At 36.5% G+C, this 26579-nt stretch overlaps 1 protein-coding gene across 3 annotated transcripts; it reads left to right on the top strand.

Moving 5' to 3' along the window:
• The first annotated feature begins 1081 nt into the window (after nt 1–1081).
• RHOA (ras homolog family member A) lies at nt 1082–21718 on the top strand. 3 transcript variants are annotated; one of them, XM_034441013.3, is made up of 7 exons: nt 1082–1299; nt 2522–2583; nt 6634–6866; nt 16181–16338; nt 17428–17548; nt 18858–18988; nt 20468–21718. In XM_034441013.3, exons 4-7 carry the CDS (start codon nt 16183–16185, stop codon nt 20639–20641), a joined length of 582 nt encoding a protein of 193 aa, XP_034296904.1. In that variant the 5' UTR covers nt 1082–1299; nt 2522–2583; nt 6634–6866; nt 16181–16182; the 3' UTR covers nt 20642–21718. The 3 variants fall into 3 exon arrangements, with proteins under 3 accessions (XP_034296904.1, XP_034296894.1, XP_087743794.1); XM_034441003.3 differs by lacking the exon at nt 6634–6866 and having other exon boundaries at nt 1103–1299; XM_087887668.1 differs by lacking the exons at nt 1082–1299; nt 2522–2583 and adding an exon at nt 4544–4706.
• Nucleotides 21719–26579: the final 4861 nt, after the last annotated feature.

Here is a 26579-nt window from a genome sequence, read left to right as displayed (position 1 = left end):
TTCTTTCCTCCAGAAGCATAAGGCAATATACATAGGTCTCCAATTTTTCCTAAGCCATGTGAGATAGATCACACTCAAATCTACTGGCTCAAAGCATAGTTATTCTATGAGGGAAATGGACGGTTCCTAAACATGATAAATACTTCCAAGGAGTTTTCATGGCTGGATCTGGATCTGGATCTGGATCTGGATCTGACCAGCTCTAATCCAATACCTTCACTACTACATCAGAGTGGCTGTGTAAAAAGAACAGGGATCTCTCTATGACTGCAGGAGTCCTCTTATCATTGTAATGTTTCCATCAGGTTTTGCATACATACTATATAATCTTGTCCTCTGTTTGCATAACTGGTTATTTGAATATTTAAGCCAATATTAAAACAGACCAATGTGCCATAGAGGAAAATGTCTTACAATGTACACTGCACACCGGTTCTTATGAGACCCCAAACAGTACAAATTGTGTTAATCAGTTACAATGGAGATCCCCAAATTCTTCAACTCATCAACTCCCCTCATGAAGTGTCAGATTGCTCATTAACCCCTGAACATTTATTATATGAAAATATAATTTTTAAAATACTACTTTAATTTATAGCACTACAAATATTATCAATCCCTTGGATAAGTCCCATTGAACTTTGAAGGTTGATATTAGTCATACCAGGGAGCCCCCATGTAAAAGAAAAAAAAAACCTTGAACTTTGAAATTTACACTTTCCTGTCACGCATCTACGATTACAATTTTAGAGAAAGTCGTATAAAGATATTTAGATACGGAAGTCTTCCTGGCCCCTTCTTCCCGGCTTGGGCAATCGTCAACAGGTGTCTGACCCCGCCTAGCCCTGCCCTGCTTTATTTTTGTCGAACAACTTCCCGCTTGACTCGCTTTGTCCAAACAAAAAATAATAATTTATTACGGCTCCGCAAGATAAGAGGCAACTTAACCTGGCCTTGAGTCCTACTTTACACGTAAACACAAAGACACACACACACAATTATCCGCGGACCCCACCCGCCACCTCCTCACGCTGCCGAGAAAGTTACAGAGTGTTCACAAATAGATTGCGGGCTTTTATAGCGCCTTTTCCCAGCAGCCTCCGCGCCGCCGCCGCTGATTGGCTGCTCGGCTGCACAGGGGGGTGGGAACGCGCACGTCGCGTTTTGTATGAGACCGTGGACGCGCTTTCCTCCTTCACCCGCCCCGCCGGTTTCCGTTCTTAGCTGCCGCCGGAGTTTGGGCCCGTGGACGGATAAGGAGGCGGCGCCGGGGAGACGCAGGAGAAGCCCCCCCCTCAGGTAGCGGGTTGGACGGGGCTGCGGGGCTTCCCTCGCACGGCGAGCGGGCTCCGTCAAAGAGAAACCCCAGAAGTGGAACGGAGCGGAAGCTTGGCCGTCTGCGGCCGCTCCCAGTGCGGCCTGCCCCACCCGCCAACAGCGGCCGCTCCGGGAGCCTCCTCTCTTCTCTTCCGGAGAGGCGGTTGGGATAGGAAGCCCCCCTCCCCGACTCGGCACTCGCGCGCACGCTCCTTTGGGCGGGGGTTGAGAAGCCAGGGGAGGGGAGGGGAGGGGGCGCCGAGGCTCCCTCCACTCTGTTGCTGGGCGAGGGCGGCGGGGCGAGTGGGGGGCGGGGGGGAGGGGAGGCTCACGTCTCCCTCGACTTCAGGGCGCGACAGGCTGCTCTCCCCTTTGGCGGAGTTAAGCGGAGGGGTCTCGAAGAGGCGGAAACAAAACGGTCTCTCGGTGGGGCCTCGGTCCTATCAGGGCGTCTTCCTCCCTCCCCCGCCACTCCTCCTCTTCCTCCTCCTCCTCCTCCTCTTCTGAATATGGATAATTCGCCTGGAGAAGGGGCGGCGGATCCCTCCCCACCCTCCCAGGTTCTTCCTCATATGTGTTTAAAAGTCAAATTAAAACGCAAAAAACATAAGCGAAAGAAGTTAAGTGAACTAGGTTTTGTTTTTTTTTTGTTTTTTTAGACTTCACTAAAATCCTCGGGGTGCTTTGGATGGCACATCTTCTGCTGAATCCTTGCAGAGTAAGAGTGTCATTAACAGTCCATTTGGCCCTAACGTTTGAAAGAAACTTTTGCTTTTAGAAGCCTGCTTTTTTTTTCTTTTTTCTTTTTTTTTTTTGGTAGTTTTTGGGGTTAGTATTTCTAGGCCTTCCTGCCCTAAGAGCATCCCACTTATTTAAGGAGAATGCTGTTTTGAAGTGGGCTGTTTGATAACAGTTACGAAATAAGTAGCTCAGCTAAAATAATGTGAGAAAATTAATATTATTCGATGAAAATTGATTTCATCTCTGATTGGCTATCTTCTTTAAGGTAAGTAAGCATAAAAACAAAGCATTTCCTGAGTATTCCCATTAATTACTTAGTGTAAGTTCATAAGTTCTAACTACCATATATGTTGTGAGGTAACTTTTGCTAAAATTATTCTTAGTACATATTTTGATATTTTTTAGGTTACTTTATAAGCAATATTTCAATAACACTACAATATATCTGCTTTTCCAATTTTAGGTGGTGCTGAAAGTGAAAGAACAGTGTTTTGCCTGAAACTATTTAGAGACTTTGTGGCTGAGGTGAGATCTCTGTCTTTGTGCTTTATGAATTCTAACACACGTGTTAATTTTATGTAGAACAAATAAGATATAGTGGCACAACATTGTATCCTGGTGAGACCTGGGTACAGTGTTAAATTATGCCATGAAACTCATTAGATGACTTTGAGGCAGCAGAACAGTAAAAATACGATTTTTTTTTACTACTAAAATAGCAACATAGTAGCCAAGGCTGCCACAGTGGTTTCCTTTGTCTGTTCATAGTCTGTGATTTGTGCCTTATAAATGAAGAATTCTGGCCTGAATAAGGAGAGAATGTAGTGTAAAATCAGTAATAAAACCATCATAATTAATATTTTTGAGAATTATACACAGAAAAATATTTTTCTAGGAGACTTTTCTAGACTAACATTCATGTTAGTCTCATGAATGTTGCAGATTTTTGGATTTTGTCTTACTCTTACACAATGTAACATCAGGGAAGGATAAATTAATTATGACGGCTATAACCAATCACAGCATGCTATGACTAATAAAAGTAGCAGCAAGATCTATCATGCTTCATTGCTCTAAAACTAGCAGGCAATTAGTGATAAACATTAATATTTCCATACTGCAAATTCAGTAGCCAGAATAGTTAATCTCTATTAAAATCAGTAGTTTTTCTCCTATCAAACACCTGTCAAATAATGAAGGCCTATCAATATGCTATTGTGATTACCATAGCAACCACACTAATATTGTGTGTTGAACACTGCAGTAGAAGAGAAGGCTGTGTAATCAGAGTAAGGAAGTATTTATGCAATGTTCTGTGTTTCAAAAAATATGAACAATGGTACTTTTTGTTCTGAAACATTGTGTTTTGGTTAATTTAGTCAGTTTAATAAATTATGCAACCTAATTTTGAATTCTTGTCCAGTGGACAGAGGATTTATGACCATATTCTTTTCCATCTTGATTATTTACAAGCTGACAGGAATTGAAATTAAAATGAACTCCAAGAAGCAGAATTTTTAACATCTATTATCACATTGGTAACGTATTTTTGAGGATTGATCATGAGAATAATAATGGATCCAGATGCTTTTGGAGAAAACATTCCTCAGGGATAGGTAACCTGGTACCCTTCAGATATTTTGGAATACAACAGCTGGTACAATTGGCTGTGTTTTCCTGAAAGCTGTACATAAAACATCGGAATCTCCATTGCTAATCAGCATTGCTGAACGGGTTCAGAACTGTGGTTGTCAAGTAGCCCTGATCACCTTGACAAATAATATAGAATATGCCAGAAAAAGAACCAGTTGTAACAATGTTAAGTTTCTCTAGTTTTTTTAATGACTTCTGATACTATAAGCTATGATATACTTCTTGATCAGGTATGTGATCTAGGCATTGGAAACAAGATGGATGGTGATTGTTTTTTCTTATAGGATTTGGTTCCTACGCAGTTTTAAAGCATCTATCTTGTGGAGAGCCGTATGTGCTTTTTAACAGGGGCAGTAAGGTCACTTTAATATTTGTAGTGAGGTCATTGGTAATCAGATAACATTTCATTCTCTCTGTCTCTCAATTGACATTGTATCAGTGCTGCATTAATATCTGGATTTGATAATAGAATTTTCTGTATAAAGATCACTAACTTGAAGTTGAGTTCCCACAAGACTATCCTTTTGATAAGTAGGTGGTCTCCAAATTTGAGAATCAAATGTACAATTACATATGCTGTTATGAACCATAGTTCATTTCAAATGATACATGAAATATAATTTTGAAGAATGGTAAATATATAACTATCTTATTGGGAATAGTCTAGAGAAAACAGAACCAATAAGGCAAAGGAAATAAAATGCAAACAAGCCAGACAGTGGCAATTACAGTTGTACTCATAAGTTTACATACCCCTTGCAGAATTTGTGATGAGAGCTTGTAGTTTTTTGTGATAATTGTGAATTGAACTCTTTATTTTCTCCTGTGTTAAAGCTGTCCATCCCTCTTGACAAAACTCCTCCAGGTCCTGTATATCCTTTGGTTGTCTAGCATGAATGAATTGCATGTTTGAGATCTCACCAAAGTTGTTGAGATCAAGAAACTGTGATGGCCACTCTAGAACCTTCTCTTTGTTTTGCCGCAGCCACTGAAGGGTAAATTTGACCTTATGTTTCAGATCATTGTCATGTTGGAAAGCCCAAGTCTGTTTCATGTGCAGTTTGCAGGCTGATGAATGCATATTTTCCTCCATTAATTTCTGATAATACTCTGCATTCATCTTGCCATCAGTTTTGACTAAATTTCCATGCCACTGTACCTTACACATACACAGACACACCCCAAAAAACTAAACAGCAGAGATCCACCTCCATGCTTCATAGTAGGAATGGTGTGTTCCTCTGTATAGGTTCCTCTCCAAACAGTGTTTATTCTTATGACCATAAAGTTTGGTTTTGGTTTCATTACTCCAAATGATTTTGTTCTGCTAATTTTGAGGTTTCTCTAGGTGCTGTCTGTCATATTGTGAGTGGGTTCTTTTGTGGTATTGATGAACCAATCCGCAATGGCTTTTTTTCTGGCAACTTTACCATGCGGCTCATTTTTGTTCAAGTATCTCTTTATTGTGCATGCTGAAATAGCCATACCACTTTCTTTTTTTTCTTCTTTTTTTTTTATTGAAAAAGTTTTACAAACAACAATTTTTCCCCCATTTCCCCCCCATCCCTCCCTAACCCCCCCCAAACCCTCCCTCCCCATGACTTCCCCAAGGTGAAATCCATCCACATTGTATTATATCATACTTTACCACCCCTCTATTCTCCTCCCTGTGCACTATAAATTTCTACATCACAATAAGCTATTTTGCCCCTTATAAACTATACATTTCTACACAACATTTAGCTAAAAACTATCTGGTACTTCCTGGTTTGGTATTTATTCTGCACATAATCTATCCAATTCTTCTACTCCCATACATAAGTCTCTTGAGTCCGGTCTTTTAAGTATGCTGATATCTTCGCCATTTCTGCGAAACTGGCCATCTTCAAGGTCCATTCTTGAATTGTAGGCACATCAACCCTTTTCCAATATTGACCAATCAGTAACCTGGCTGCTGTCACCATATACAATATCAATTTTGTTTCACCCACTGAAAAACCCTTAACTATACCCAGTAAAAACAAATGTGGAGAAAATTGAATTTTTTTCTTTAAAACATTTTGCATAACCCACCAAATCTTTATCCAAAAAGCCTTGACTTTCTTGCATGTCCACCATATATGATAATACGTAGCATCTAAACAATCACATCTCCAACATTTAGGTTGAACATTAGGATACATACATGACAGTATGTATGACTTTCTTTAAGAGAAGCGTGTATTTCAGTAGAGGTTAACTATGGATTTTTTCTTTGCATCCCAACTAATTTTCCTGGCAGTTGTGCCTGACATCTTTCTTGATATTAACAGAACCCCTAATTTTCCAGTTCTTGATGAGCATTTGAACAATACTGATTGGCATTTTCAAACATTTGGATATCTTTTTATGTCCTTTTCCTTATCTGTAAAGTTGAAACTATTTTTTTTCACAGAGCTTTTGACAGTTCTTTTGTTTTCTCCATGGTTCATTAACCAGTGCTGCTCTGGATGAATTGCACAAAGGTTTTTCAAGAACTAAGAAACTTAATGACTATTTATACATAGATGTTAAGTACAATCAAATAAGGCACTGATGTGGTTACTTATCTTTCATTGCCTTCTCAACCTTTGTGAGTTAATTATACTTATAAAATACTGGTTATTCACAAAACTCCTCACTGTTCAGTGTGATAATGTACCATCATCAATCAGAAGTGACTTATTGCAGGGGGTTTCAAATTGTTCAGGCTGAAGAACTTGTTCATTTTTTAAAAAAAATCCAAGATTAAAAGGCAAAGTTCTAGTGATAGAAAATTGGCTGTGGTTTGTTTGTTTGTTTGTTTGTTTTGCCTTTAATCTCATAGAACCTCCCCAAGCTTTCCTGGAACTATAGTTTCATGAAATACATTTTGAAAAATTCTGCCTTTTTCCACTTTGTTAGGAATAAAGAAATCTCTGCAAGAGAATATTTGCACCCACATTGAATGTCAGAAATATCCAGTAAGGGAGTATTTTAACTCCTCAAATGCTTTGTCACTGTCTTCAACATTTGTCCTTGTGAAAAAATGAATCATAAAGGTCAATTTAAGTATAAGAAGACTGAGCTGAAAGTCACATAGAGATTTAATACTACTTTTGAGGAATATACCAATCATCCCATCAAAATATCTACCGGTATGTCAAAACCAGCAAGTATTTTTTGAGTGGTCACCATCTGCAAATATTTGTTACTGTTTTTCTTTTGTACAATATTAAAATACAGTACTACTTTAGTTCTCTCCTGTGCTTTTAGTATTCTCTTACAAAAATAATTTAATAAATATATATATATATTGTGAGATGATAATGTAATTGATGAAGTAGACTGTGGTCCATAGAAGTCTATTATGTGGTAATGGTTAGCTTTCTGGTAGCAAAAGAGAATTTCTGCTGCTTTTATTACCCCCAAAAGAGCAAGAATGTGCTTTGGATCCAAGATGGAGTTTGTAGCACCTAACCCCATCTGTCTCAGAAGTTTGGGATTCTTGCAAAGCAGAATTGGGGCAGATGCTGCAGAGACAAGTAGAAAATTCTTTTCATAAGCAATATTTATATTCAGAATTATTTATAAATCTTTGCAGCTATATATTAGAATTTGAAATTAGTCCGGCACAGAATTCTAGCATATGGATACAAACTTGGCATTAAGTCTAACTATAGATTAAAATTGAGCAAAATATGCTTTTCAATAAATCTAAGATAGAATGAATTAGGACTAAATGCAACGGTAGAGACTTCAAAATGGCTAGAAGAAACACTTTTCAGAACACATTTTCAGTCACTACATAGACAAGAACAGTCTCAGTTTAATTTTTTGTATGTATGTAAAAAGTTTTTGAAAATACAGACAATATGCAGTAAACTTTGAAATTAGTAGACCAAAGAGAAAGTAAGAAATTTCTACTAAAACAGAATGAAAATTAATATGCAAAAGCATATGCAGATAGTCTTCGACTTACAATTATTAGTTTAGCGACTGAAGTTATAACAGTACTGAAAAAATGACACAACCATTTTTCACATTTATGATCCTTGAAGCATCCCTATGGACATGTGATCAAAAATTTGGATGCTTGGCAACTGATTCATATTTATAATGGTTTCAGTGATTCACTTAACAATTGTGGCAAGGAAGGTCATAAAATGGAGCAAAACTCATTTAACTGACTCATTTAGCAATAAAAAATTTTTGCCTCAATGTGGTCATAAGTCGAGGACTACCTGTATATGAAACGACTGTATCCATTACATAAATATCTACTAACCCAAGGTCTATTTTATGTACATGACTGGTGGCACAATTCCCTGTAGAAATGGTCTGCTTAAAAGGATTCTGATCTAAAACTCATGAGATTTGAAGAGTTTCCTGAATGAGTTCTGAGTTCTTGTTTTGTGGTGGTAGTGTTAAAATATTGGCTGCTCCGTAAAATATGAAAATGGCTTAGACAGACTCAGATTTAAATTGGAAACAATAAATAGGAGATTAACAGACCAAAACTGGATACAGATCACACTGAAAATGGACTAGAGTGCAGTTAGAGATAATTTGTGGTTGCAAGAGCAGCAAAGAAAACTTCCCTGTCAGCACTGTGTTCACTCAGTGGATTGTTAAATTGCTGAGACATACTTCACTAAGCTGTTGGTAGGGAAAATTGGGGCGACTGGTGGTCCACTTTGATGGCACTCTTTACAGGCAGGCTCACCTGTATCTACTTCCTTAAATTTACAGTATTGAGGAAATCGATAGTGTGGATGTAACTATTTTATTTTGGACTCTTCTCAGCTTACAAATTCTGGATATAGTTGGGATATCTCAAACAGCAAAAGCTGCTATCACTCTTGTCTTTCTTGACTGAATAAACCAGCTTCTCTATGAGTTGATTCTATGGAGTCATTGGATGCCTATTTGTGAGGACGATTTTCTTTTCCACAAAAAAGCCTCTTCTGAACCTGTCCTTGATTTAGTTTTGGGTAATTATCATAATGGGCCAATTTTAATTACAGTTTACTACTTTAACCAATGTGATTAAAAAGGTTGTGGCATCACAACTTCAGATGCATGTAAATTATGCTGAATATCTTGAGGGTTAGAATTTGTAGCTTCACATGCCCTGTGGAACAGCACCCCCCCACCCCAGGATTGTACAGTCTTGATCTTGTTCAGTTGTAAAGCAAGCCTTGAGATAGAGTGTAGTAGCTTATTCTAATAGTTTAATTCTTGGTTGGGTGGGTTAGCCTCCATAATATATGGTTATGTAGGGTTACCTGTTTTTGTCACTTTACTTTACTCTCTTTATTATTGTTTTGATCTAGCGTGTTTGCCATGTGGAATTTCTTTGGTGACCAAAAAAGCATTTGAGCAAATAATCTTTTGAAATTTGTTGATATTTGGTATCATTGACCGTGGTAAACATATCTGGCACTTTTGGATCATATTCCAGTAGTTATTCTCTTTGATGGTATTTGTCATGACACTATGGTGGCAGGGGTGGGTTTCACTTACCTTTGCTACTGGTTCACTCGCGCACGCCCCGTCTGCGGATGCGCAGGTTGTATTTGATGATGTCCAGGCAGGTGGGCGGAGCCCCCACTGCTGCTGCTACCGGTTCGCCCAAACCAGGGCCAACCGGTAGCAATCCACCACTGTATGGTGGAGAAAATTATTAATCATCTTTTTTTTTAATCTCTTGCAAAGGAAATATGTTTGCTTTGAGATCTTCCCATCCAACCAGCTGTAGCCTTGTTAAAGAGCTTTCTCAGAACTTCAGTCTTTTGGATTAAGGATCTATTCCTCTCTCCAGAAAACTACTTTCAGTGCATATAGAAAGTTTCAATGATCTCTTTTTCAAAATTCCCCCAGTCTGACCTGTAGTATCTCAGGTCTCCCAGTGTCATTGTATATCTCTGGTCTGTAATATTTGTCTTGTTAAAGGATCATTTCTCTCTAGATTTAATATCTACATAAAATTGCTATAATAAGGAATATTACTGATTAACAGGCTGGATGAAGACAAATGAGTTCAGGTTAATTCCAGATGGTGATGTTTTGGTCAGAGGTAATGAAGTTTGTAGCTTGAGAGTTAATCTTGGCTGTATACTTTTCCTGGATATTCTGGTTATGGTAACAAGTATGTTTGCTTTATTTCATTTGGGGTGCCACCTTTGTCCTTTCCAGGACATTTAACGTCTTTCCTGACAAGAGAATGAATATTATTTGGATTGAGTTTTGCAGGACACAATAAAAATGTTTTGTCCTGCTTCTGACTGCCCCTGCAGAGTAAATATTGTCTCATTTAAGTCTGGCACAGACAAAAACTTTGGGCAGAAGTAGTCAGTAGTAGAGTATCACTATGGAATTGATCTAATAGATGTATTTTGCATAAGCATTGGTCACCTAACTATTTTTAGATAAATTTTCTTTGCAAAATCATGATAGGGTACCAGTAAAATATGTTAGATTTTAATATAATATTACAGTATATCCACATCATTTAAGATTGAGGAAACTTCTTAAATACTATACAAATATACTCTGGAATGAATTAAGAAGAGGACTTGTTATTGCAAATTAGTGAGTCAGCCTGGAACTCTTTGTTAAAGAACATTGGCTAAAGGGATAATAAATGATGATACATATTCTTAATGTCAGTGGAAGCTTTTCTAGTGTATTGCCCATTTTTCCATTTGGTACAGCATACTCCATATGATGCAAAATAAGAAATGTTTATGTTGTCCTTTGGATTTAACAAAACATTTTTAAAATCTGAGATAGCATTTGCTAAAATATCAAATTGACTGAGAATCTTGAATTATTTAATGATTGTTTTATTTACACTGGTTTTGTTTTTACTTAATTAGAAAAGTAACTTATAATAAACTGTCTCCATCTATAAACATGTCTATCTGGACAGAACTGTTGAACATGGGTGTCTAAAATTGTGTCACTTGCAATAAAACTATTCAAACTTTTTTTATTTTTGTTTTTCTTGTACTGTTCTTTATTTTCATATCATTTCATATTTTAAAATAAATTTAAAAGTTTGTTTAGGCTAATATGTGGTAGGAAGGAAAGGTAGAAAAAAGCTCAGTTGTGGCTATATAGAGGTAATTGGAAGCTTTCACATCTATTTTAAATGAATTGCATTTTGTCATATCAGAAACCCAAATAAACATTTGTGGTTTATTAAAACAAGCAAACTTCATAAATTATAAATTATGAATTAACATCAACACTGATGCTGTTTCTTCAAATAACAAAATACTTTTCATCAAATATTTTCACAATTTCTCTCAGAGCTCTCTCAGAGCTCTAGTGGCTCAGCAGACTAATTAACATCCACTTACATCTGCTGCCTGCAATTACTGCAAGTTCAAATCTCACCAGGCTCAAGGTTGACTCAGCCTTCCATCCTTTCTAAGGTAGGTAAAATGAGGACCCAGATTATGGGGGCAATAAGATGACTTTGTATAAATATACAAAAGTATGAAGGCTATTGCTTAACGCATTATAAGCCGCTCTGAGTCTCCGGAGAAGGGCAGCATATAAATCAAATTTTATATAGATAGATAGATAGATAGATAGATAGATAGATAGATAGATAGATGTCATTCTTAGTCTTAATCCTAAACTATTTTTGTCTAATAGTTTGTCTTGCTGACAGTCATTTCAATACAGATTTGATATCCTAAATTTTTGACATCCTGTGAAATATTATTATAGTTACAATGTACAACCAATGTGTATGTTTGGAAAAAAAAAAACCTGTAGATTAAATAAACGGGGGTTGATTGCCCTAGTTTTTTTACCCTTATCGTAAAGTAAGATAATTTTTCAATTATCCTTCTTCTAAAATAATAGCATTAAATGTTAGTACACTGCCATACTCCTTCCAGATTTTCATCTATATATTTACATAATTCTAATCAAATAGGTCTTTCTTACACTGTTCACAGATAATCATACTATGCCAAAAGTAAGCACTAACTTCTGTGTGACTCAAATAATAGACTTGAAATATAATCTTAAATATTTTTCAGCACTTTTCCTTAAAAGCTCATGACTCCAGAGCTTGTTCAAAAATGCGGAAAGATTTTATTTACAAATCCTAAATGTTAACAAAACACATTCCTGTATTCATTTAACATACAGCCAACAAAATATATTATGATTTAATGTGATGACCTGGTTTATACAGCATGTTAATACAGTGACTGGATTATTACAACATGCTAAATCCCATTTTCTCTTAGACTAGCATATTTTATGAATCCTTTCATAGGAAAAGAATGGCATCAATTGACAAGTTTTGAATATACTCTGATATTTAACACTTAAGTCAACTGATGCATAACTTTTACTTTTAGACCAGGATAGTGATTTATGCTTTTTCCCCTTTCATGCTACGTACATTTTCTAAATTCTATTACATTTGTGAAAAAACCATTTTACTTAGTTGGGATTAAACTAATGTTTGCATTTATTTATTATTATAGATGGGTCATATATCATATTAGATTCATTTTTCCACATGTTCCATTTTTATTTATAAATCATTTATGGGCAAGTGACCTTTAGTTAGACTTTCTGCATGCTCAGCCATTCTTTTATCATTAGTTTATTAACCATCAACTGGGAACAGAGCAACAATTTTTTCCTTCTAATAGAGGAACAAAAACTAGAATTTTGATAAGCTGCTCACTACCCTCCACATTCCAGCCTTATCTTTCTACTGAATGATTTTACTAATCCTCTCAGTGGGAACAGGTGAGCTGGGTACTTTTCTGTATAGTGAAACAGTCTGAGCTTAATAGCCAAGAGCAAACCAATTCTTACAATGGAAGAGAAATAAGATTTGACAGCACACATGTAAACACACAACAAAACATGCTGAATAAACCAGATTGTTTTTGAAAAATATATATCCCTTCCACTGCTTTTATGGATTGTTTTACACATACATATAAACCATAATGTAATTTGGCCTAGTTTACTGTACTATACCATTTCAGCTCTTATGGCTTCATATTATGTGTGGGCCCTGTCATAATGACTTGTTAAAAAAAATAATGATTTTTTAAAGATCATACTTTATAAGTAAACCAAATCAATACATATAAACATATTTTAGACAGTTAAAGATACTTTTCTTTATTATTAATTATTTGGGATATGTACATGGCAACCAACTCATACACTGACACTGGGTGGCATACAAAAACTATTAAACAAAGATATAAAAGAAAAATAACATATACCATTAAAACAAACAGAGCAAACAATGATCAGAATTAAATATGCTAAGTCTTACTAATTGGGAATTTTGCTCATTCTGAGCCAAGTATCCAGAGAAAGAGCCAAGTCCTAACTGTCTTTCTCAAGGCCTGTAGTGTCAGGGCCAACTATAACTATGAGTGTTTAATAAGAATTGATTGCAGCTACTAGGATACTGGAAAACCTTGTATTCTAAAACACTCACTTTTCTTGTCGGCCACCCCTCTCTGGCTCTTCAGGAGGTAGTCCAACAGTTTTCCAGAAATCCTCTGGAATAGACTGTTTCCTGTTTCAGAAATGTATTTCTGGAAAAAATTTCTGACCAATGCAAATAATCAGATCAGCATAACTGGAGAAAAAAAGAACATTCCAGAGTTTCCCAGAATGTTCTATCCTTGGAATGGAACACTTTGCACATCCTTACCAATTACCTTGCTGTAGAAAGTACATGAGAGCCATGTTTAATTCACTTCTGAATTAAAATCTTCTCATTTCAAAAAAATGCAAGCTGTATGAAACATCTATTCATGGGATTTATTTTAATAAATATATATTTCTTTTATATACTACTTAAAGCATTTTTTAAAACACATATCACTGGAAAGGCTAGGAATTAAGATTCAGTCCTCACTTAACAATACTAATTCAGACTGGAAACTCTTTTTAAGTAATACATTGTAAGTTGAAAAACTACATCACTGTGCTTAGTAATGGCAATTCCCACAATCCAAGTTACCATTATTCAGTCAGAACCTCATGTGACTGCAACTTCTAACTTCCTACAGCTTCCTTGTGACTTTGCTTGTTGGAAGTCTGCAGGGAATGTTGCAAAGCCTGATTACATGGCTATAGGATGCTGTAATGGCCATATGTATGGGGACCTCTCATACATAGCACTTGTTCAGTACCATTGTAAATTTGAATGACTGGTGAACCAGAGTCCCTTAAACAAAGACCATCTCTAATACTATTCTGATAGCAATGTTATTGCCTCTGACCAAGTTACTAAGCAAGCAGTATTCTTGGAAATAGATGTTGCCTAAGTATTTCCAAATTTTGCAAAAGTAAAATTTGATAAAATGCATATATTTTTTAAATTTCTCAAATAAATTGAGAGTTGTACCTTGGAAGTTCTTACTTTATGTCCCTAATAAGGCTTCTAAGGCAGCAAATAAATACATTGGAGGAACTGGGGAGATTACTTCTATCTTTTTTGCCTCTTTAAAAGCCCTCTGAGCTTCATGACAGATCTTTTTCCCAAGGTTGTAGGGATGGGAAGAGGAAGGAAATAAAAGGCTGCACAAAGAAGATCTTTAAAGAATTGAATGTATTGTCTCATGAATAGATAATGTCAGTTTACAAAATAGCTATGTTGGACTGAGGCAACAAAAATAATATATCCTGTGGCACATTAAAGCAAGTCAGTATTATGCACTGAAGTAATCATTTTGGATTGCTTAAAGAAAGTTAGTTGTATTCCAGGTTACTGTTTTGAATCTGGTACTCGTCTACATTTTTGTGAATGAGTTATGAAACTATGGAGGGCAGTCTGCAACTGCAAGCCACATGCAGTTCTTGTACTGATGAATTTTAGCAGTGAAATCACCCAAAATTAATGTTAGTATTCCCCATGTTTTGAGTCATAAAATAAGTTGTATACACTTTATAACATCACCCGGGCAATTCTGACAGTCACCCATGCCCTAGTCACTTCTCTGCTCCATTACTATATGGGGCTGTCCTTGAAAACCACTTGGAAGTTGGATTATGGTTGGATCACTTCTATTGAGGGAGCAGCATTCCTAGATAGACCACATATAAAATATCTTTGGATTGATACACTTGATTGGGTTCCGAGTCTTAAAATAAATAGTATCTCTTTAAAAGAATTGAAAAGACTTTGAACTGTAATTGTTCAAAAGAAAAGAATTTAAGCAAAGGACAAAGTTGGAAAAAAAATCATGAGTACAAGGAAACAGAAAGGGCAAAGGGATTGTGATTCAGTAAATATATCTGTTAAGCAACATGGCTATTCAAATATTTCTAAAACTGAAATCATTTTACTTACTTAAAACATTAAGGATTGATAATGTACATATAAATAATACTTGCAATGCCACTTTAGGTTTATATTCATTATATCATATTTTTTATTTATACACATACACACAGATACACATTCTGTTTGAGCACAATCATTGCAACCAAAAGGAAGCCAACTAAACTTTATCTGGCTGCCTTCCAGAGCCTTCTGGACAAATGGGATGGGTAAATAAGAAGATAGACTGATGTGATCATGCTGTTTTTATTTATAGCATGACCTCAGACTTAAGACTCCATTTGGATTAGCTCACTTGAATTTCCAATCCGTCCATTGTATAGTGAATGAATTATCTGCAGGAGTAGGAAATAATATTTAATATTTTTGTTATGGCAAAGAATCAAAAATAGCTATTAATAATGTGCCCATTATTTCCTTTCTATTTCCTTATGCTGTTAAGAATACAATAAAGAAAGACAGTGATACGATGCTGTAGATTGAAGTAGAACAACATCTGCAGTGTTTCAGCTGAGGAGAAGATGGCGAAGATCCAAGAAACGCAGTGTTGTATATACAAAAAGAGGAGTTGAGAGGAGAGCCAGTGCCTTGTAAAAAAAACTATTATGTTAGACAAAGAAACAACTGGGTCACTTGGTAGAACTCTATATAACGAGAGCATTATGTGATTTCCAGTTGTTTGACAGCAACAGAATCACTCTCAGTTAATCTGAAATTTTGGGTAGACTTTTTTTAAAGGCGATTTGTGAAGTCTCTTCTATTCTGGACCCTAAACATATGCTCTAGTTCTGTATTCTTTAATTCTATATATGTGTGTATTTTGCACCAGACTACAATGCATATTGGGCTCTAAAAAAATCAAACTAAATTCTACTCTGCAGTCTTAGATTTCGCTGTTGTATTTAAGCCTAGAACAAGAAATGAATTGATAGATGCAGTTTAATTTATATTTAGTGAGGAATGGGACCTCAGAAACTTTCTCGATGCAGGAAATAGCAATAGAAAGTTAACTTTCAGTAATTTTACTATCATTTTCCTTGTCTCCCTTATTCAATGAAATAAGTTTTAAAAAAAACCTCTTGTATGTTTTAATAATCAATTTGTTTGTTTTTCTCACAGCTATGGCAGCCATTCGGAAAAAACTGGTTATAGTTGGTGATGGTGCCTGTGGCAAGACATGTCTGCTAATTGTATTTAGTAAAGACCAGTTTCCTGAAGTTTATGTTCCTACAGTATTTGAAAACTATGTAGCAGATATTGAAGTTGATGGAAAGCAGGTATGTTTTTCTGCCACTGTCAATTTCTGTTTTAAAAACTTTATAGACTACCATACGTAAACTAAAGTTTTGTGCCATATGTTGGATCCAGAATGCTTTTCTCACAATGGTAAAATCTCTTTCATTCATAAATGGTCCTGCTGAAGATAGGAAGGTGAGATGTGATTCCAGGAGATGCACTACTTTAGCATCATTTCTGAAACCTTGAAAAGGTGGTGTGTAGTTTTTTGTAGATCTCTAAGTTATATTTTTGTTTTACAGAAGCTTTTGCAATGGCACATAAACGAAGTGGAAAGTAACCCATAATTTAATATAGGATTTATTTCTTATAAATAATTTGCAAATTAGAACGGGCCTGAATATTTGGAATTATTTAAACTTACTTATGCTCTGCTATTAATATCCATAAGACAGTCACATTTAGTAATAATGAACACACTAAATATTTGAAGATGTAAATGGATTTTAACAGGTGGTTTCAACAAGCCAGCAAAAAACTTGAAGCGCCCCTTCAAGTCAGCATCAAAAACAAGGAATTACAGGTAGTCCTCAACTTACAACCACAATTGAGCCCAAAATTTATGTTGCTAAGTGAGAAATTTGTTAAGTGAGTCTTGCCCCATTTTACAACTTTTCTTGCCATATTTGTTAAGTTAATCACTTCAGTTGTTAAATTAGTAACTCGATTGTTAAGTGAATCCCCATCGACTTTGCTTGTCAGAAGGTTTCCAAAAGTGATCGTTTGACCCAGAGAGACTGCATCCGTCATAAATGTGAGTCAGTGGTCAAGCATCCGAATGTAAATCACGTGACCATGAGGATTCTGCATCGGTCATAAGTCTGAAAAAATGTCATAAATCACTTTTTTCAATGCCGTTGTAACTTTGAACGGTCACTAAGCTAATTGTTGTAAGTCGAAGACTAGCTGTACTCCCATAGCTTTGTTATCACAACTGAAGATCATACTTTGCACAGGATGCCTATATGGATGAGGAGAAGTGGCAGCCTATGAAATGAATCTTGAGTAGCTATGTTTTGTCACATTACATTTTTCCTTTTCCAATATGAATGTACTTATTATTCCTGTAGGTGGAGCTGGCCTTATGGGATACAGCTGGACAAGAAGATTATGATCGACTTAGGCCACTTTCATATCCAGACACCGATGTTATACTAATGTGTTTTTCAATTGATAGTCCAGATAGTTTAGGTAAGTAGGTAAAATTGAAACACATGCCATATTATGTAAATTACTATACAGGTAGCCCTTATTGCATAACAACTTCTTCAGTGACTGTTCAAAGTTACAATGGCACTGAATGAGGGAGTTTTACAATAAGTCCTTGTAGTTGTGGCCATCACAATGTCCCCAGGACCATGTGATGGCAATTCAAGAGCTTGGCAACCACTTTGCAATTAGGATAGCCACAGCATCCTGCGGTCATATCATTGCCATTTGCTATCTTCATTGCCAGCGACTAGCAACCAGAGTCAACAGGGAAGCTAGCAGAAGATCTCAGATGGTGATTACTTAACCACAGGATGCTCTGATCATGCAGGATTTGCCTAACGATGGCAGCTGGGACTGCTGCAACTACCTCTGTAAATCAGCGTAGTCAGTGGTATCTTGTTTTACCATCACATTGCTTACTGAGGGAGCCTACCAGTTCTAATTACCATCATTAAGCAAGGACTACCTGTATTATCAGCATCCTGTACAACATATAAATGAGATAAAACTGTGAGGCAATAGTACAATCACAACATAATTTCTCTCTCTTGTAATAGAAATTCATCTTTATAAAATCATGCCCTTGCCTGAAAGAAAAGTAAAGTGTTATTTTAAATACACAATTGACTGCAATTGAGCCAAACATTTCTGTTGCTAAATAAGACGGTTGTTAAATGAATTTTGCTCCATTCTATAACCTTTTTTGCTACAGTTGTTAAGTTAGTAACATGGTTGTTAAATAAACTTTGCTTCCCCATTGACTTTGCTTGCCAGAAGGTCACAAAAAGTGATTATATCACTCCAGGACATTGCAATGTTCATAAATATGAGCAAGTTGCTTAATGTCTGAATTTTGATCGTGTGACTGTGGGGATTCTACAATGATTATAAGTGTGAAAAAGGGTCATAAATCACTTTTTTTCAGTGCCATTGTAATTTCAAAGAGTTACTAAATGGTTGTGAATCAAGAACTGCCTGTACTTTTCTTTGCTTAGAAAAGCTGTGACTTTTAACTGTTCATATATGTTTTACCTAAGTTTACTTAGCTAATATTTAATTTAAATATTAAATGTTTTAATAACATATTTTCCAACACAGGCCTCCATTACTTGTCAAGACTGCTATGTTAAATAGACACTGGAGAACTCATCCTGTGAGGCAGCTGCTCTATGATATAAAAAGATATGGGGAAACTAATTCTCATGACTATTTTTGGATAAAGAAATCACTGATATTATTTTTAGTTTAATATTGATTGAAGAGTTGATCTCTGATATTTGCATCTCAGAAAACATTCCAGAGAAGTGGACTCCAGAGGTGAAACACTTCTGTCCCAATGTACCCATCATTCTGGTAGGAAATAAGAAGGATTTGAGGAATGATGAACACACAAGACGGGAGTTGGCTAAAATGAAGCAGGCAAGTCATCTTTTTTATTATTGTTGTTAGCCTTGTCAAATAAACTATGCCAGTTTTGATTAGACAGATAGTCCTTGTTTAGTAACTGCCTCAGACAGCACCCATTTGCAATTATAGCAGTGATGAAAAAGTAAGTTTGTAACCAATTCCTGCATTTGCAACTTTCATAGCAGCTTTTTCTCTGTCACATGTTTGCCATTACAGTCAGTACACGTTATCTTGTGCCTGACCCATTTTTTCCCTTTTTCTTGCCCCTTTGCAGGGCAAAGATAATTAAACTGAGTTGCTATTTTCCACAGTCCAGGAGGTCCCTGAAAAGTTAACAAGCTCCCTCTTCAGCCTTAATTACCTGATTAGGACCTTGGGCCAGCTCCCAGCAGCTGTCTGAAATTGATAACACCTTAATCAAGTTCACATTAAAGGCTTTTATTTGCCTCCTAGACTACTCCCTAGGGCAGTGATGGCTAACCTTTTCCGAGTGCCCAAAGCGTGTTTGTGTGTGCGAATCTGCGTGTGCATGCCCGAACCCCCCAAAATGCAATGCACATGCGGCCCCTTGAGTGTGTTCTGTGCACGCTCACACAGCCCCCCATATGTGCCCAATAGAACAATGTTAAATTGTTAGAACATTATGATGGGATGAAGATAGTTTTAAGTTGTACTTCTTTACCATTTGGGTTACTAAGGTTTCTAAATTTGTGTTTTCACCAGAAATAAGGTTCCTTACAGAAAAGCTAGATCATTATGAATCATGCCAAACTGCATAAAAATTAGTGTGGTAGCTTTCAAGATGCCCAGTATTGATTGTAGCAAGCCTTTAAGTAACTTCCCCAACATTCCAAATATTATTTTGCTAATGTGGCTAAACTGATATCTCCTTCCTGATGTTCAGTCCTTTTGCTCTCAGAGCATATGCACCAAATGCAAATGCAACAAAAATAAATAATACTGCAATTTATGTCAAGGTGAGCACATCAAGAAAAATAGCAGTAAATGTTTGAAGATTTGAACTTTTGCTGGTTTAATTATATTGTTCTGTACTTAAATCTAAGAGGTCTGCAAACTCTTGTGACTTTTCTGGGGGGAAAAATAGACCGATTCAAATAGAAGACCTGCCATCATATTACATAGATTATGAAACATACTTAAAATTTTGAAGTTACTAAATCAGATTAAGAATACCCAACATATGTGCTCCCCAGAGCTATGTGCATGAAAATAAAATGATTGTTGTAATGTGTATTTATCTTGAATTTTTAAAAATCGTTTTACTATTGATATGTAAAACTGCCATCAAAACTCTGGATAATATTATAATCACATTAATTTTAAAAAGTTTCCATGTTCTAGAAAAGAATAGTCCCAAATTATTCTAGTCACTATAGAATCTGAACTGCATCGGAACTGGAAATATATATATGTATGTATATATTAAATAAATTCCTTGCCTTCAAATTAATTAGCTTTTTTGTTTAATAGGAACCAGTCAAACCTGAAGAAGGTAGAGATATGGCAAATCGCATTGGTGCTTTTGGATACATGGAATGCAGTGCAAAGACCAAAGACGGTGTGAGGGAAGTTTTTGAAATGGCTACTAGAGCTGCTTTACAAGCCCGACGTGGCAAGAAAAAATCTGGGTGCCTTCTGTTGTAAGCACAGCCAAGGGAAGATGGCTGAAGCAGTGCCCTGCACTCAATGAATTTTTGAAGTGCTGTTTATTAATCTTAGTGTATGATTACCAGCCTTTTTCATTTATCTATAATTTACTTAAGAGATTTAAAATTGAGTCTTGCTACCAGTATTTAGAAGCCAACCATGATTTTTTTATAATGGTCTGCATCAAATACATCTGTGCACATAAGGGTTAACTTCAACATTCCTTTAACAAAACTTTTTTCTGCATTTGCAGAGTATGCCATGCAGAATATGCCAGGCACTAATTCAAGACAATTCTCTAACTTCTTGCTTTTTTTTACAAATGGGAAAAAGCTGGCGACACTGAGAATTGGGCTGTAACTACTCCATAACTAACATGTTCTAGCCTATTCAGGTACAGCACACATAGCTGTGGAAAGGTCCTGAATAAGTTCAGTGTTTTCACTTTAAAAGAAGGATTTTTTTCTCCTCCTTCTGTTTGAAAGCTCTGAAGCATAAAATAATAATTGGAAAATTATTTCTCTGAAACACCAAAAGTCCCACCCAGCTATGAAGTGACAGTTCTGTGATTTCATGTTAGTTACCTTATAGTTACTATGTAATTAGTGCCACTTTGTGTGTTACCAAAAAATAAATCTATATGCCCCAGTTAGATGTAGTATTTTTTGTATAATTGGATTTCCTAATACTGTTGCTTGTAACTTCTGCGTAAAGTGTTCTGGGTTTTTTTAAGAGTGTACTTTCAAATAAAGTCAAATGAAGAATGGTGCCCTTCCCACATTTGTAACTATCCAGGTCATTTTTATGACTTAAACACACCCAGAAAAGTCATCTTTAATACCTCCTTCAGGAGTAAGGGAAAGGCCATTATTTTTACATTAAAGGTCACTGAATGTTCCAGAAGCTTTAAGTTAACCCCTGCTGAATCTGGTTCCAGTCTGAACATAAACTTTTGCTTATCATCCGCTGGCCAAATTCCCATCCTGTGAATGTCCTGCTGTTCTGCAGCAAACTAAACTCTTCTCTATTTCTTGTTTCCAACAACTAATAGAATAAAGGCAGTTTTCTAAGCTCCCTGTATTGTGGTTGTTTATATTTCTCACTCTTGTTCTTCAAATATAAATTTTGACATAGCGTTTGAATTATCTGATCCAAAAGAAAATATAAAGAAAATGTTTCCGTATTAGTATATTTCCTAGTAATGCTGCATCCACAAAGCCATAGTAACACTTTTGCTTCTGAATATCTGTTGGCTAATCTTGTGCCTAAAGGCAGAGGTGAGTATCAGCAATTAGTAACCCTGAAGTTGCTACCTAAGTGACACAGGAGAACAGCTCCTTTCTTTCAGGAAAGAATTATAACTCTTGATAGATTAAGTATACATAAACAAAATACTTTAATTACATAGAATTTCTAGAACATGGTGATTAATAATAAAGTACAGTACAGATAGTCCTCAACACTTACAACAGTTCACTTAGTGACCGTTCAAAGTTATAATAGCACTGAAAAAAGTAACGTCCATTTTTTTTAACTTATGACTGTTGGAACATCCCCATACTGACTCAGATTTATGACAGCTGCAGTGCCCTGGGGCCATGTGATCACCTTTAATAACATTCTGACAAGCAAAGTTAATAGGGAAGCCAGATTCACTTAACTACTGTGTTACTAACAACTGCAATGATTCACTTAACTGAGGCAAGAAAGGTGGTAAAATGGGGCACAATACACTTAACAAATGTCTCACTTAGCAACAGAAATTTTTGGCTCAATTGTGGTCGTAAGTCAAGGACTACCTGTAAGACATACAGTTTGCCAATGTGCATTTTTGTATATGGACATGTCCATATACAGATGTAACATACATGTACATAAAGTAATATTAAATCTTGGTAGTTAAGAATTCTATGTAGCAGGGATGCCCAGCTATCGGGCAGGCTGCATATACTGTGTTTTTAATATACTGTATATCATTAAAATTAACAGTAAACCCATAGACTGTTAGAACCATAGCTTCAGATCACATTGCTGAAAGATTTTTCTAAACTTCCAGCTTCCACCACCATATTGCAACCAGTGATGACGGGAGGAGGAGGGGGAACAATGGCAAATTAAAAGTGTCTCTGACAAATTGTTTTTCTTTGTATAAATTTAACACAGCATTCTTGATTGTAGTATATCCTGGCACAGAAGAAAGTTGTCTAACCAGTTAGACTACTCTCTTCTCCTTCCTTTTTATGGTCGAAGACTTGACCTTTGCAGTAAAATGAGAGAAGTTTGGATTTACAGAAGTTAATATATGTACCCATTTGTGACCAGGTTTTGTTATTCAATGTTTATATATACACACAGAAGTTAACATCTAAAATCAGTATATTTATTTGCAAAGAAATATTTTGCCTTGTGTTCCATTTCTGTCATTATACACTTACTGTATTTTTATATTCCCACACTTTATGAGGCGTTACGGAAGTAAAGTAAAGGCAAAATTTAAAAATCACACATCAGCATGTAGCAAAAATCAGTAACCAAGTTTTATTTTATACTAACAACTATATCTCACATTATTTTCATAGATTTTCTGAAACTCAACATAAACCTTCCATTTGTCATTCTGCTCCAATCTCATAAGGAGGGAACCCTCGGGCACTTGCACATGGTACCAAGTGCCAAATCATAAAATATTTTATAAGTCAGAAACAACACTTTGAACTGTATCCATAGATAGTCAGTGCTGCATTCACAAGTATTTGTGTATTGTGATTTGTTTGCTAACACAGCTGCTGCATTTTAAAGCAATTGCAGTTTCTAAGTAGTCTTCAAAGGCAATTCCAAGCAGAGCACATTGCAGTAATTCAACAGAAAATGACAAGCTTATGAATCTCTGGCCAGGATCTCTTTCAAGAAAGGCCACAACTGGAACACTAGTTGAAACTGATTAGTGTCCCTAGCTACAGCTTCTACCTGCCTATCTAGTAGTAGCTGTGAACTAGGGGGACCTGAAATTGCTGATCCATTCCTTCAGGGAAAATGCTGCTTCATCCAGTGCAATCACTGGAACAATTGCAGTGAAAGATGGTTTCTGGACAGTTTGAACCATCCTGGGATTCATTTCAACTTGTTTATCTCCAACCAGATCTTTATAGTCTTCTGACACTGCCAAGACTTCCACTACATCACTGTCCTAGCCCCAAATGATGTATATCTAAGAGTCTTCAACATATTGCTATTTCACCCCAAATTGACAGATCTCTCCAGATTTCATATAAATGCTGAACACTAGGGAAGAAAAACAATCCTATGGCACCCCCAACACTGAAGTAGCTAACAGACGCATTCTAACCATGGCAGACTCCCAGCAATACTAGCAGCCAAGAAGGATATATTGATTAATTATACTGCATGCCATTGAGATCTAAGAGGATAGGAGAGGTACACACCCTCAATTGAATCCTCAAGTTAACCAAAAGTGTAACCAATATAGTTTTCACTTTATGCCCAGGTCTAAATTCTGACTAAAAATCAGATAATCCAGTGGCAGAGCCAGACTCCTAAGGAAGGATACGAGGTGAGGATAGTCCTTATCACAGAGAGTAGAATGTTCCAAAGGATGGCACTGTGTCAGAGAAGGCTCTTCTGGATCCCCATTGTTGGAATTCATTTAAAACACTTAATTCACATATGTCAAGTATGTTTGCTAACTATGGCTTAAATAACCTACAACTGGTTAGATTCACACAATACAGCCACAGTTTGCAAACCGCAAAATCTCTTGGTCTAGAAACATCTTAAAAGAAAGACATTAAGCATGTATAAACCCTTGGATATTATTCACCTAAAATTGCTCTTTGCAGACTAGCAAAAATCTGCTTTATACTTTCTAACATTAGTATTTTTAATTTGCCATTTCTTCAAACACAATCCCAAAATAACATTATGCCTCAGCAGTGATGCCAGGGAGACTTACAACATGATTAGTGGGTAAGAAAAGTTTCCATTTCAGTGAGTGACTCATTAATCCTGTTTCTCCTGCACTGATGAGAGGTGGGGTGCTACTGGAGAGGGAAACAGGATGATTTACCATAATTACAGTCAGTAACTTATCCAACAAAATTAGTAAAGCAGTCCTCTAGCATACCATTTGAGCAAGAAAATGATGGGTGTCTGTTCTTATTTGCCAGATTTGCAGTATTGGGTCATTTTTCAGTCTTTCCTTGCCTACAGGACAAGTGGCAGCTAGTAAGTTTCAGTTCTTTCCCCTTACAGTGGGGGTGGGGGGGGGTAGGGGGTTCCCATGTTTTTCAGTTTAAAAAACTCCCAGGAGACTTGATCAAGAAGCAAAGTTCTACAGTAGTGATAGAAAATTGGCTGTGTCTGATTAATCTTATTCTGGCAGAGAATCCCATCAAGTTCTCAAGAGACTCTAGGGATCTGCAAACCCAGTTTGAAAAAAACTGTTTGAGAGGAGCAGCTCAATGCCCAATTATGGCAAGCTCTGCTTCCTCCTTTCTGGAGCTATCTCTGTTTTGGCATCTTTTCCTTATGTTTTTTAATTCTCATTATTTGGGGAAATAGATTATTGGAGGAAAAGCAGAGGAAACAAACAGAGTCCTGAAGTCTTACCCGTCCTGGTCTTCCTGCATTACCTCGATTAGTGGATGTTTTCCTCCAGTTGTTGGTGTGTTGAAAGGAGATAACAGCAAAGCTGGAGGAGAAAAACAATAATTATGGCATTAATCAGAGACACGGCATCTGAGCATGAATTGGAACAATGCCCTAAGAGGCTGGCTAGACACTGACAATAGGGACAGTTTTGTGCCAGCTTTATTTTCTGCCAATTCAAGGATGGATGTTTAACATTTTTACAAAGTGCAGAAAGACCCTTAGAATAAAGTCCGTTTCCCATTGCTAGACCTTACTAAAACAGACACACAGAAAAATCTCTGCGTTAAAAATCTTTGCATTTACAATTGCAAAGCTACATTTGAGAATTTAACTACTTTTTCCAGTTTAAATTTCTCATAAAACTGTTCAAAACATGTCCTATAATTTTCAACCAGTTTTGCAAACCAGAAAATGGAACCATTTAGAACCCCTGGCAAATCCTCTTTTCTAAGAATTCCCAGTAAAAGAAAATTAAAGGTCAGACTCAGTTTTCTGACATGCCCAGACATGGTTAATTGGGGAGTTCTTGCCTGTTTATTAAGGGATCTCTTCTTTCAACCCAGCTCTAGGAAAATTAGAAAGGAAACTGACACGTTTAGGATTCATAGACACCCCCCCTCATGCTTCGGTGCTCACAGCAGACCCTACTTGCTCCTTTAAAGTGATCCCATTCCACCCTTCCTTTTCTGGAGCACTCACTATTCCATTCCCTCCCCCCAATTCTCCATCTCCCCCCCCCTCATATCCCAATTTATCTCACTTCCTTTTCTGGAGCACTAGTCTTGGTTTATACAATGTGGAATATAATTAAAAACCAGTCTCTCTAGGGGGGGATTGACCATTAGTTTCTCCAAAGAACATGTTCCATTTCCAATGTCTTGAATATAGCCAACAAATCAGCAATTAAGAGGTTAAGAAGATAGACTGCACCAGAATTTGGTGAAATTATAAAATGAATGTATTTTCCACTGCGTTAATCATTATATTCTGGGAGGGGCTTTAGGAATAATCAAAAACTCCCTCTGTTTAAACCAGGAGTGTCCAACTTTGGCAACTTAAAGACCTGAAGACTTCAACTTCCAGAATTTTCAAGCCATCCATTCTGGCTAGGCAATTCTGGAACTTGAAGTCTACAAGTCTTAAAGTTGCCAAAATTGGATACTTCTGGTTTAGACTTCAGCACAGGATCAACCTATCAGATCCTTTACTGCGTACTGTTGTGCCACACCAAAAGTTAGGGTTTTGCCACATGGGACCAGGAAGATGG

The sequence above is a fragment of the Pantherophis guttatus genome, chromosome 2, assembly GCF_059756535.1.
Source record: "Pantherophis guttatus breed Tessera chromosome 2, ASM5975653v1, whole genome shotgun sequence".
NCBI classification, from domain to species: Eukaryota; Metazoa; Chordata; class Lepidosauria; order Squamata; family Colubridae; genus Pantherophis; species Pantherophis guttatus.
This window is presented reverse-complemented; position numbering and strand designations above follow the sequence as displayed.

Coding starts and splice junctions, on each gene's coding strand:
- RHOA (XM_034441013.3), top strand. CDS start 16,183: ATGGCAGCCATTCGGAAAAAACTGGTTATAGTTGGTGATGGTGCCTGT. Junction 16,339..17,427: donor TTGAAGTTGATGGAAAGCAG/GTATGTTTTTCT, acceptor TTATTCCTGTAG/GTGGAGCTGGCCTTATGGGA. Junction 18,989..20,467: donor AGTTGGCTAAAATGAAGCAG/GCAAGTCATCTT, acceptor TTTGTTTAATAG/GAACCAGTCAAACCTGAAGA.